This window comes from Gopherus evgoodei, chromosome 3 (genome assembly GCF_007399415.2).
Source record: "Gopherus evgoodei ecotype Sinaloan lineage chromosome 3, rGopEvg1_v1.p, whole genome shotgun sequence".
In the NCBI taxonomy this organism is placed as follows: domain Eukaryota; kingdom Metazoa; phylum Chordata; order Testudines; family Testudinidae; genus Gopherus; species Gopherus evgoodei.
The window spans coordinates 76,943,100-76,956,979 of NC_044324.1; the positions used below are offsets into that span (position 1 = coordinate 76,943,100).

At 46.8% G+C, this 13,880-nt stretch overlaps 1 protein-coding gene across 1 annotated transcript; it reads left to right on the forward strand.

The window, feature by feature from the left end:
• The first annotated feature begins 533 nt into the window (after positions 1–533).
• Positions 534–1,659, forward strand: LOC115649379 (paraneoplastic antigen Ma1 homolog). Its single transcript, XM_030558325.1, is given in 2 exon segments — positions 534–977; positions 979–1,659. Coding segments are annotated over 2 exon segments (1,125 nt in total).
• The last annotated feature ends 12,221 nt before the right edge of the window (positions 1,660–13,880 follow it).

Genomic DNA, 13,880 nt, shown 5'->3' on the forward strand with positions numbered 1-13,880 from the left:
TTGGGACTGTGGGTGATTTGGGGGGTTGCTGGACTCAAGAGCCCAGGAAAGAGGACACAGCCCAATTTCCTGGGGTGGGTCTTTGCTCACGGTTTGGTCTATGAACTCTAGTTGAGGTATTTTTCCCAATTTAGTGTTTGTTGTTTATCTCATGTATTAAACCTTTTCTGCTACACCTAGACTCTGTGCTTGCGAGAGGGGAAGCATTGCCTCTTTGAGGCGCCTGGGGGGGGTGTAAGATTTTCCCAGGTCACTGGGTGGGGGGCTCGAGCTGGTTTGGCATTGGGTTATTGAACGGAACCCCTGGATACTGAACCCGGCCTTTGTTGCTGCCAACTCAGAGGGGCAGAAGGGTTACATTTTTGGGGGCTTGTCCGGGATATCCTAGGTCAGTACTCCTCGCAAGCACATTTTGAGTGATCCATTGAATTGGGAAAACCTCTAATTACCTTGTTGTTTTTGATCTGTTGTATTGGGAAAAGATTAGAGTTTGTATAATGGCCCTACACTTGTTAGAGGTTTGGTGCAAGGGGATGAATATTGACCCCAGGAACTGTCTTCTGGTAACGGGGGTGCTGGAGGCAGTCGATGAGGGCTCAATAGAACCTATGTTAAGGTCATCCCCTGAGTACCTGTGTAAGTGCAAAATGTGTGGGCACATTTTTGTGAGGGAAGAGGGGGCTTTTGCTGTATTGTGTGAGCTGCCCTCGGCTGTGGACCCTCTACAGGTTCCAGGCACGAAAGCAGTGGATGATGGTGAGTGGAAGGTAATAACCACTGGGAGCCAGCCCTCACCAGCCCCTACTGCTGATGTAGAGTTTTTAAAGAAAATGTCAGACTTTTTGGGGAAAGAGGGAAAAACTTTGGCTGATATGCCGGGTCTGTTGGGCCTTAAGCCGAGAGCCCCACAACAGGAGACTGCTCCTTCACCTGATGAGTGGGTGAAGGCTTTGGGGCAAGCATTAGGGAAGGTCATGCCACCCCACCCCCGAGTCAAGCCTCTATCGTAAACTGAGGTTGTTTTCTGGGGGTCCCACCCCAATACCTGGGGAGGAAGCATTTGAACCCTGGCTGGAGCACACCACAGAGATGCTGCAGGAGTGGGCGGTGCCTGAGGCTGAAAAGAGAAGGCGACTAGTAGAGTGTCTCAGGGGGCCAGTTCTAGATGTGATTCGCACCCTGAAGCTCAGTAACCCTGGGGTCAAGGTGAGGGACTGCCTAGAGGCCCTGGACCATGCCTTTGGGAGAACTGAGGGTTCAGAGGATGTTTATTGCAAATTCCTCAATGCCAGGCAACAAAAGGGAGAGAAGGTTTCTGCCTATGTCCAAAGATTGGAGAAATTATTACAGAGAGCCATCATGAGGGGAGCAGTAGCCGTTAAGCAAATGGACCGGACTAGATTGGCTCAGATTTTGAGAGGAATTCAATATCAGAACCCAATCCTTCTCCACCTTCGATTAAGGGAATGGCAAGATAATCCACCAAGTTACTCTCGCCTGATAAAAGAGGTCCGAGAGGAAGAAGAGAGGCAGGCAGCTGGCAAGGTTTGGGAGGTGCAGCAACACCAAGCAACTGGCACAACATCCACACGGACACCCAAGGCACTAATGGTGAATCCTCAAGAGGAACTTACTCAGCGAGTGCAGGCCTTGACATAGAAAGTGACTGAACTAGAGAGTACCCTCGATTCAGCAAAGACTTCAAGGTGCAAGGAACCCTCTGCTACCATGGTCCAGAGGACTACGTTTAGAACATCTGCACCCCCTCGACAGCAAGGGAAAGGACAATCCTTCTTCTGCTACCGGTGTGGCCAGAGTGGGCACATTGCTGCAAGGTGTCAGAATGCAGACAATCCCATGCTGGTATATCAAAAGCTGAGGACCACCTGGGGAAAGTCGGGAAACGGCCTCAGGGCCTGGGAAGGGAGCCGCCTAGGCCTGCAGGATGCGGAGGCTCCCCTGGAAGGAACCATGCGGCCCGAATCCCCCCAGGATTGATAGGACCCCGAGTGGAGGTCACTGTAAAGGTTGAAGGGACAGAATGTAGAGCAGTGCTTGACACTGGATCCCAGGTGACTATCATATTCCAGTCTTTCTACCAGCAGATGCTTGGGCATCTTGCTATACGGCCCCTGACAGGGCTTGGCCTATGTGGCCTCAGCATGGATGAATACCCTTATCAGGGCTATGTCATAGTACACCTGGAATTCCCAGAAGAGATTGCTGGGGTAAGACAGGAGGTGGACACTGCTGCTTTAATATGCCCTGACCCCAAAGGAGCCTCTGATGTGTCTGTGCTAATAGGGACCAACTCCAGCCTCGTTAGGATACTGGCCGATTACTGCAGACAGCAAGCAGGAGACCAATATCTGAACACCTTGGTGATACACACACACTGTGCCGCGGCTTACAGAAAAATTGAGGACACAAGAAAAGTGATGCCTGATTTGCCAGTAGGAGCACTGAGGTATGCGGGCCCGGTCCCTTTAGTGGTGCCTGCCATGTCAGAAAAGGAGGTGATTGTCAGGAGTACCTGCCTAAAAGGCAGTAAGGAAACATTAGCTGTGGTAGAGCAGCCAACCAAGGGAGGGCTCCCAGAAGGAGTACTGGTTCTCAATGGAGTCATAACCCTACCTGCTGAAGCCCAGGAGGAGGTGACGATACTGGTTGCTAATGAAACACGCTGTGATGTGTTTGTAAAACCAGGGCAGAAGATTGCAGACATCTTTGAGCCTGAAAGCGTTGTGAGACCCCAGTGTGAAGCTGAAGTTCCAATGATAGATCCTGCGAAGTTTGACTTCGAGGACTCACCGCTGTCTGAGGAGTGGAAGGATTGCCTGAGGAAGAAGCTTTGCGAGAGATCCAAGGTGTTCTCACTACATGAGTGGGACGTGGGATGTGCAAAGGGAGTGGAACACCATATCAGGCTACAAGATCCCCGACCCTTCAGGGAGAGGTCTAGGAGGATTGCCCTCTCTGAGATGGAAGACGTGCGCCATCATCTTCAAGAGCTGATCGCGAATGGTATCATCACAGAGTCACGAAGCCCCTATGCCTCACCCATTGTGGTCGTTCGTACGAAGAGTGGAAAAATCCGGATGTGTATTGACTACCGCACCCTAAACAGACGCACTACAGTTGATCAATACACCATGCCTCGAGTACAAGATGCCTTGGACTGTTTGCTGGGTAGTCAGTGGTTCTCTGTGTTGGATCTTCGGAGTGGATACTACCAGATCCCTCTGGGAGAAGAGGATAAGGAGAAGACAGCCTTCATCTCCCCGTTAGGGTTCTACCAGTTCGAATGCATGCCACAAGGGATTTCTGGGGCCCCTGCCACATTTCAACGACTTATGGAAAAAGTCGTGGGAGACATGAATTTACTGCAAGTGTTAGTTTACTTGGATGACCTGATTGTGTTTGGAAGAACCCTGGAGGAACATGAAGAAAGACTTCTTAAAGTGCTCGATAGGTTGGAGGCATACGGTTTGAAGCTTTCAATTGATAAATGCCAGTTCTGCCAAACCTCAGTGAAGTATGTAGGTCACATCATATCCCAAGAGGGTGTGAGTACTGACCCCGATAAAATAGAAGCACTCACTACCTGGCCACGTCCCATTAACTACAGAGAACTCAAGACGTTTCTTGGATTTAGTGGCTACTACCGCAGATTTGTGAAGAACTATGCTACGATTGTAAAACCTCTGAATGATCTTACCAGGGGATACCAGTCCAACAAGAACAAATCTAAGACCCAGAATAAACGGAGGCCTCCAAAGCCTCCTTTGCAGAGACACTATGGCCCCTTCGAACCATTTGGGCCGCGGTGGGATGAAAGATGTGAGAGAGCTTTTCAGGAAATCATTACTCGCCTAACTCATGCTCCCATCCTAGTCTTTGCTGACCCAAGCAAACCATTTATCCTGCATACTGATGCCAGTTTGGAGGGTCTGGGAGCAGTACTGTATCAGGAAGTGGAAGGCAAACGCAAACCGGTAGCCTTTGCCAGCCGAAGACTGTCTGACAGTGAAACTCGCTACCCCATCCACAAGCTGGAGTTCTTGGCCTTGAAATGGGCCATCACTGAGAAATTTCGAGACTACTTGTACGGTGCTCAGTTCCAGGTGTGGACAGACAACAACCCACTGACCTATGTGTTCACAAGTGCTAAATTGGATGCTACAGGCCAGAGATGGGTGGCCGCCTTGGCTAGCTATGAGTTCAGCATTCAATACCGATCAGGGAGGAGCAATGTAGATGCAGATGCCTTGTCCAGACATCCGCAGGCACCTGACGTTGCTGTGATACCCACGGATGGCGTGAGAGCTATCTGCAGTGTGAGTCGCCGAGAGCCGGAGGCCCCTGAGAGCCTTCATGGATGTGTTGCTGAAGCTTTGGGCCTGCCCCTGGAATGCATGCCTTCTGCTTCAGTGAACTATATTGCTTTGGACCAATCTCCCTTGCCCATGCTCAATGCGGCTGACTGGCAGGAAGCCCAGCTGCAAGATATTGACATTTGTGATACACTACTTGCCAAAAGAGAGGGGCAAGGCCCAGCTGCGGTTGTCCCACCTACCCCAGAGGGTAAACTACTTTGAGAGAATGGACCAAACTGAAACTGATTCAGGGAGTGCTACACCGCGTGACCACAGACCCTCTACAAAAGCAACGGAATCAACTAGTGCTGCCAAAAGAGTACAGAGCCCTGGCCATGAGGGCCCTGCATGATGACTTTGGACATTTAGGGATGGAGAGGACCCTGGAACTTATCCGCAGTAGGTTCTATTGGCCTCGGATGGCCGAAGATGTTCGCAGAAAATGTGACACCTGCGCTCGATGTGTTCAAAGGAAAACTCTGCCCACAAGGGCCGCATATCTGAAGAACATCACCAGCAACAAACCTCTGGAGCTGGTTTGCATTGATTTCTTGTCCTTAGAAGTAGACAAGAGGAATATTGGGAACATTCTAGTAGTGACCGACCATTATACACGATATGCGCAGGCATACCCCACACGTGATCAGAAGGCCACTACCGTCGCTCGAGTACTGTGGGAAAAATATTTCTCAGTTTATGGATTCCCAGCCCGGATACACTTGGATCAGGGACGAGACTTTGAGAGTCACCTTCTGAAGGAGGTGCTGAGGATAGCAGGAATTAAAAAGTCAAGGACAATGCCTTATCACCCACAGGGTGATCCTCAGCCAGAGAGGTTCAACCGAACCCTGTTAGATATGTTAGGGACTTTGCGGCCAGAGCAGAAGGCAACCTGGAGCCAACATGTCGCATTTCTAGGGCACGCCTACAACGCCACAAAGAACGACGCTACGGGAGTCACCCCATATCTCTTAATGTTTGGGCGAGAACCAAGATTACCCATAGACCTGTGCTTTGGTGTATCCGAGGATGGAGATAGCTATGAAACTCACCAGCAATATCTATCCCAACAACAAGAAAAGCTGCGGGATGCTTATCACTTAGCTACATCTGCAGCTCAGAAGAATGCAGGCCGCAACAAACATCGATATGATGCTAGGGTACGTCTGCAAGAGCTCCAGCCAGGGGACAGAGTCCTGCTGCGAAATTTGGGTATTGCTGGCAAACACAAGATAGCTGACAGGTGGAAGGCAATACCTTACCTAGTGATGGAAAAGCTAGGAGACCTGCCGGTTTATAAGATCAAACCTGAAGAGGGTACAGGGCAGACAAAGACCATGCACAGAAACCTTTTGCTCCCTGTGGGGGAATTGGTAGGCAGCCCTTATGAGATTGGCCACAACCGGGCAACTGGGCAGAACGAAGGTGCTGTGCCAAAGCCGCCTTCCAACGTGGACCGCCGACTCCCTGCAGCTAACCTACCCCTACTCAGCACATCTGAAAGTGAGTCTGAGGAGGAAGACACAACCATGGTGTATCCTGGGATGAAGACAAGATTTCAGTCTCGATCCGCTGAATCAGAAGAGAACACATCCTCTTCCGCCCTAAACCCTATGGCAGAAGTATTTAGGCCCATTCCTGACATCCCTGAGCCACTGGTGGGACCCCCGTGTAATGACTTACACAGGCTATTGGACAGTGGTGACATACAGATGGAGGATGTCCAGAGCACCTGCGACCCTCCACTGTTAGAACTAGAAATGCAGGGGCCTATGCCAGTATCCGAGGGGAACTCACAGGAAACCTCCCCATCCATCACTCAAGAGGATGTCCCCCCTACCATAGCAACAGAGATTCTCAATAGGAGAGACAGGGTAATAAGACCAGTGAAACGGTTAACTTACAATGCACCTGGGGTGATTAGTGAGGAGCCTATACATTTAGTACACAGGTTTGTGAAAGCTAAAGTGGGCTATCTAATGCCTTTTGGAGGGGACCAATAAGTTGGTATAGTAGGGAATGTGATTTGTCGGGACGACAAATTCTTGGCTAGGGGGAGGATGTAAGCAGTGTCAGGATAAGCTCTACACTGACATCTGGTGGAAAGAATTTCAGAGAGTGTATTTGCATAGGCACGCCTACCCTATCCCAGACTGCCGAGCTGTGGGACTGCTTGGTGACAAATGACTCACCCTCAGTTGGGTGGTACTTGCTAGACAAGGGACATGGGTTCCAAAACCCAGAGAATTGAGAGAGGCCGGGGACAGGTATCTGTGCCTGGTGGTGAAGTCGCCTTGTGGAGCCAGAAGCACCAGTTCTAGCCCTTCCTCTCTCCACTGTGGAATGTTAGAGTTGATTTTTTTATTCCCTTAAGAATGTAAATACAGGTTACTGAGCTGAACTCACTTTGGGCTAATGGTGCACTAGCACTGGGGCTCCCCTACTATGAGCTGAAATCACTAAAGAGCTGAAAATCACTAAAGAGCTGAAATTACTGAGCTGAGAGCACTGAGTACTGTGCTAACTAGTGGGGAGTCCAAAGCTATACTGTGGAACAGAGCTACTGGTGGAGTGGAGCAGTTTGTGGGGACGGCTGGAGCGGATCACGGGACAGCTGGTGAAACAGAGCAGCTGGTGGAGCGGAGCAGTTTGTAAGGATGGCTGGAGGAGCGGAGGGGAGCGGCTGGTAAAGCGGAGCAGTTCGCGGAGAAGGCGGGAGCAGAACCCACGGAGAGGCAGGGCAGTTGGCCCCGGACACGTAAGGTGCCCCTTTCTGCCCAGGCTTGGGGGGGGGCCTCTGCAGATAGACTCTCGAACTTTGGGGCTGCACTGACCCAGGACAGAGACTTTTGGGATTGTGGGACTTTTGGGACTATGGGTGATTTGGGGGGTTGCTGGACTCAAGAGCCCAGGAAAGAGGACACAGCCCAATTTCCTGGGGTGGGTCTTTGCTCACGGTTTGGTCTATGAACTCTAGTTGAGGTATTTTTCCCAATTTAGTGTTTGTTGTTTATCTCATGTATTAAACCTTTTCTGCTACACCGAGACTCTGTGCTTGCGAGAGGGGAAGCATTGCCTCTTTGAGGTGCCTGGGGGGGGTGTAAGATTTTCCCAGGTCACTGGGTGGGGGGCTCGAGCTGGTTTGGCATTGGGTTATTGAACGGAATCCCTGGATACTGAACCCGGCCCTTGTTGCTGCCAACTCAGAGGGGCAGAAGGGTTACACACATCTGATCCCTCTGAGCCCCCAGAGTGAACAACAACCAAAACTAACAGCACACACAAAAACTTCCCTCCCTCAAGATTTGAAAGTATCCTGTCCTCTGATTGGTCCTCTGGTCAGGTGACAGCCAGGCTCACTGAACTTGTTAACCCTTTACAGTCAAAGAGATATTAATAGCACAGAAGTACTTTACTTTTCTTATCTGTTTATGACAGAGGCAATATGATATTTTCTGTCTTATTATCTATCCCTTTCTTGATGATTCCCAACGTTCTGTTAGGTTTTTTGATTGCCGCTGCACATTGAGTGGATGTTTTTAGAGAACTATCCACAATGACTCCAAGATCTCTTTCTCGAGTGGTAACAGCTAATTTAGATCCCATCGTTTTATATCTATAGTTAGAACTATGTATTCCAATGTGCATTACTTACCATTTGATCTCCAGAATAGGTCCACCCTGTGCACTGAATGAGGCAGAAGGTCCTCTGGGAAAAAATAGTATGTGATCATGTAATTAAAGATTGTATCATAATGCAATATGCACAAGGGGGTCGAATTAAGGTTGCACAGCCAATGAAATACTTACTCTTCTGGTATGAAATTTCTTTCATCTTCATTTTGTGTTAAGCCCTTTAGGTGATTTTTGGTAAATATATAAGGAAATGGGCCAATTTGATAAAGAGGAGTCTATTTGCAGGTGGCTTAGTATTGTATACTGTTATTAGAGCTGCTTGGGAATTTTCCGCCAGAATGGTTTTCCCACAAAAAATGCACTTAAAAAAAATGAAATTTTCCACTTAAAAAAAAAAACTTCTCCCAGGGAAAACTGAAATGATTGCTGCCCAGCTGCCTGCCTGGGAGACTCTTGTCAGTTTCTAGCCCCACAGCAAAACAAGGGAGGTAGAGATGCTGGACACTCTGGTTCTCTCTCTTTGGCAGCCAGGTTGGAAGAGAGGCAGGGAAGTGAAGAGCCAGGGTGTTCAGTTTCCAATAGTCTTCCTGGAAGGCTCTTGTCAGTTTCACTTTCTGTGGAAGATGGGAAGCCAGCAAATTCTATTTCAGTTCTCCCAAAATGGAATTTTTCTGGAAATCTCTATCCATGAAAAAAAAAATTGCACTGGACTTTTTGTACTGATTCAGGATGAAGTTTTATTGTAAAACCTGAAATTTTTCATAGGAAAGGATTTCAATTTCCCAGCTATGTCTATTTGATACAAGTACTTTCTCCTTAAGCAGGGTACAGCATCTATCTAGCCAATTCTCAATTTTTACAGGAACACAGGGGCTGCTACTCTGGATCAGACCAGCAGTCCATATAATCTGACAGAGGCCAGGACAAGATAGTACAGAGTATGGTGTAAATACAATACAGACTCGTCTATGCGCGGATGTCAAGAGTCAAGCCATCATGATGGCTGTTAACGGACCATGGGTTAAAAGGGCCATGCTGAAATATCTTAAGATATCTATATATACACACACATGTATAATTACCTAGGATTACATACATATTCACGTGCAGGCCTATCTGTTAACGGCACTTTGCAAGAATATACATTCAAATGTGTAATCTAATAAAAACATTACTATTACATGGGGGTGAAAGTAACTCAGGACACTTATTGGTATGGGGAAGGGGCAGCTCTGGCCCCTGGAAGGGGAGGGGCCTTGGAGGGAAGGGGTGGGGTGAGGGGCAGGGGTGAAAGTAGGTTAAGCAACTTACCAGTACAGGTCGGGGCCTCAGGCAGAAGGGGCAAGGTTGGGGGGGCGGGTCAGCACCCCAAACCAGCCCTTTCAGGCCACCTGGCCCATGCTGCCCAGGGCTCTTGTGTTGACTTACAGGGCCCGGGGCTCCGGATGCCACTGCTGCGCTAGCAGCAGCAGCAGCGTCTGGAGCCCTGGGCCCTTTTAAATCGCCGGCCCCAGGGCAACTGCTTCCTTTGCCCCCCCCAATCCATCGGAGGCTGGGGGGGGCAATGGGGCAGGGACGTTACAGCGCTGCAGGGCCCTTTGCCATGGCAGCGCTTTAACGTTGCTGGGCCCCCCACCAACCGGGAGGAGGGGAAGAAACAATTAAGTGCTGCTGTGGCAAAAAAAGTCCTTAAAGTGCTGCTGCAGCAGTGCTTAATGTCCCTGCCCCTTTTGCCTCGCCTGTCGATGGCTCTGCCGGTACGGACCCTACCGGCAGGGCCGCCGACAGGGGGAAGGGGCAGCAACATTAAAGCACTGCCACACAAAGGACTGTCCTTAAAGCACTGCCACGGCAGCGCTTTGATGTTGCTGCCTCTTCCCCCACCCCCCCTCCACCCTCCATCAGTGGTAAAGATGTACATGTTTCCGCTCCATACTTCCTATCGATTTATAGATTCATAGATTCATAGACTCTAGGACTGGAAGGAACCTCGAGAGGTCATCGAGTCCAGTCCCCTGCCCTCATGGCAGGACCAAATACTGTCTAGACCATCCCTGATAGACATTTATCTAACCTACTCTTAAATATCTCCAGAGATGGAGATTCCACAACCTCCCTAGGCAATTTATTCCAGTGTTTAACTACCCTGACAGTAAGGAACTTTTTCCTAATGTCCAACCTAAATCTCCCTTGCTGCAGTTTAAGCCCATTGCTTCTTGTTCTATCATTAGAGGCTAAGGTGAACAAGTTTGCTCCCTCCTCCTGACAACACCCTTTTAGATACCAGAAAACTGCTATCATGTCCACTCTCAGTCTTCTCTTTTCCAAACTAAATAAACCCAATTCTTTCAGCCTTCCTTCGTAGGTCATGTTCTCAAGATCTTTAATCATTCTTGTTGCTCTTCTCTGGACCCTCTCCAATTTCTCCACATCTTTCTTGAAATGCGGTGCCCAGAACTGGACACAATACTCCAGTTGAGGCCTAACCAGCGCAGAGTAAAGCGGAAGAATGACTTCTCGTGTCTTGTTTACAACACACCTGTTAAGGCATCCCAGAATCACATTTGCTTTTTTTGCAACAGTATCACACTGTTGACTCATATTTAGCTTGTGGTCCACTATGACCCCTAGATCTCTTTCTGCCATACTCCTTCCTAGACAGTCTCTTCCCATTCTGTATGTGTGAAACTGATTGTTCCTTCCTAAGTGGAGCACTTTGCATTTCTCTTTATTGAATTTCATCCGGTTTACCTCAGACCATTTCTCCAATTTATCCAGATCATTTTGAATTTTGACCCTGTCCTCCAAAGCAGTTGCAATCCCTCCTCGTTTGGTATCGTCTGCAAACTTAATAAGCATACTTTCTATGCCAATATCCAAGTCGTTGATGAAGATATTGAACAGAGCCAGTCCCAAAACAGACCCCTGCGGAACCCCACTTGTTATACCTTTCCAGCAGGAATGGGAGCCATTAATAACTACTCTCTGAGTACGGTTATCCAGCCAGTTATGCACCCACCTTATAGTAGCCCCATCTAAATTGTATTTGCCTAGTTTATCGATAAGGATATCATGCGAGACCATATCAAATGCCTTACTAAAGTCTAGGTATACCACATCCACCGCTTCTCCCTTATCCACAAGGCTCGTTATCCTATCAAAGAAAGCTATCAGATTGGTTTGACACGATTTGTTCTTTACAAATCCATGCTGGCTATTCCCTATCACCTTACCACCTTCCAAGTGTTTGCAGATGATTTCTTTAATTACTTGCTCCATTATCTTCCCTGGCACAGAAGTTAAACTAACTGGTCTGTAGTTTCCTGGGTTGTTTCTATGTCAGTGAGTTAGTGAGCAAATCTGTAGCGCTACATAGCAAGTTCCTGTACCACGTGTTAACGAGTCTTGCATGTTAAATAGGCAACACTGGGAGGTATGGCGCTACAGCGCATTAAGCGGATTCACGCGTAAACGGGTCACACATAAACGGTTCTGTACTGTAACAGCAAAATGCGCAACTGTGGAATAACCTGCTCTTTCTTCCTAATCTCAGGAAGTTGTGGGTTGGTTCATGTGCTGACATATGAGAGTTTATACGCCTCATACCTTTCAATTCTGTTATGTGACGGTGGAGATATTTATTATCCATACAAATGTCTCACCTTTTTTTTTTCTTTAAATCCCCTTTATGAAGCTCTTAGCCTCAACAATATTTTGTGGAGATGAGTTCCACAGATTAATTAAATAATGTGTAAGTATTTCCTTTTATCAATATTAAATTTGTTGCCTTTCAATTTTATTGAATGTCCCATAATGTACATAGTTCTTGTATTTTGAGACACAGTAAACAAGAATGCTTGCTTAACCCTCCCTAAATCATTCATTATCTATCATTCCCCCTTCTCTCTCAAATAAACAGTCTTAATCTTTTCAGTCTGTCCTCATATGGAGGTTCTCTCTTTGATCTGATCATTTTTCATCACCTTCCTTTTACCCCCCTTTAAATCCTTTTGGAGATAGGGGATTGTGTTCATATCTGGTCACCCTACACTATGAGGTATATTCATTACCATGCAGTAGTCCATAATACATATACTATGAAGTATGTCTACTACCATCCAGTTCATAAAATAGCAGTAGTAACAACTACATTCATCCTCCACCATCCCCTATATGGAAGTCAAGTGCAATAGCAGTATCAGCTAGTGGAAATTAAAAGCAGCTTTGAATTACCTTGTTTTCAAAGACTCACACTCAAATGCTTTGGGCCCATAGTTGGAAAAAGAAGGCAAAAAGAAATCTATTTCAGGATCTTTTCTCTACATAGCAGCAGTGTACCCCTCACCCATAACACTTTGGGGATTTGAGTTTATATTTGTGCCTAATTAGCTCCTAAGACAATAATTAAGCCAGCTAGAATTTCACCATAGCACCCTTCCTAATTAAACCAGTGCTAAATAACTGACATTAGTCAAATCTTAACCGTTACTTGAAAACAATCTCTGTGAAACAAATGGCAGGAGCAATGCTAGAATCCATTTTCGAAATTGAAAGTGACCCAACAGCACACTCCAAGTTTCATTTATGGTGTCACAATAGAAGTGTGAGAGCAATGAAGACCTCACTAGCGTCAATTAAATTGTAACTCATTTGCAGTACAGTTGTTCATTAACATGTTGCACTTGTTGTGAAAGCCGTGTGTGTAAAATTCAGACTGGAGTTTTGATGCCCTCTCCAGCAAGAAAGTGGAAATGTTTCTTAATTTAAAAAACTAGTGAGGCAGCTATAATGTGATCACATGGCACGCAATTTTCCCAGCCAGCTCTATGGAACCTCAATACTGACCCATAACACACAAGAAATTCCAGTCCTTGGTTTCTCTTGATCAGAGACTGACAAAATGCCAAATTCTATGGTAATTTTCTAATGAGGACAAACATCTGTTCAAGACAAGGGGCCCGATCTCTGTTTTGTGTAGCCATTTAGGGCCTAAATCAGGAAAGCACCTATACACATGCTTTAGTCCATCCCTGTTCAGCTGACCACTCATGTGCATAATTAAATAGGGGTGGGCTGCTGGTGCTGACACCTATGCAAACTGAGCACAAAGTGGGTGTAAAATACTATGGCTCTGACTTGGGAGCATTTACACACACTTTACTCATTTAAATGACTACCCAAGGATAAAAATGCATTGTTTTGCTCAATTAAAGACTGCAGGATTTGGCCTTTGCAACCTAAGCCAAGATAGGAGTCCATGTCTCTAGGAACGAAAGGGTAATGTATTATCAATTATGTCATTTAGGCTCAATTATGAGTACTATTAACTTACCCCCTTGTTATATATTGGCATTCCGGCAGTGCCCCAATTTACTAAGGCTGACCATATATACCAAGATACAGTCCCTACCCTTACAATCTAAGAAAACAAGCAATATACAAAGCATGGGAGAAAGAGATTCAGTCCAGGTATATTCAAGCTTTCTATATACTCTATGGATTATATGCATTATATACTTTGGGGGGTGGGGTGCTTTCTCTTAAGAAAATATTCCTGACTCCTGCCAACCTGCCATTATTAGTTGGATAAGTTTCTTGTACAATATCTGTATGTATTTAATACGAAAAAAAGAACAATTATTCTAATTCAAGTGACGTCAAACTCTCAACAACAAAAAAAAAATCTCAGCTCCTTGTCCATCTTCCCTGCATTACACACGTGTAAATAGTAACAAGAAAGAAGAAGATTGAAATCAAGATCCAAATTGATTCATCACAACACTCCTTCAGAAAAACAGAACAGGTGCTTTTCCATAATATTAGGGCTGTACAAAACCCCTGGGTTTCAATTTAGCCAGCTGAGGAACA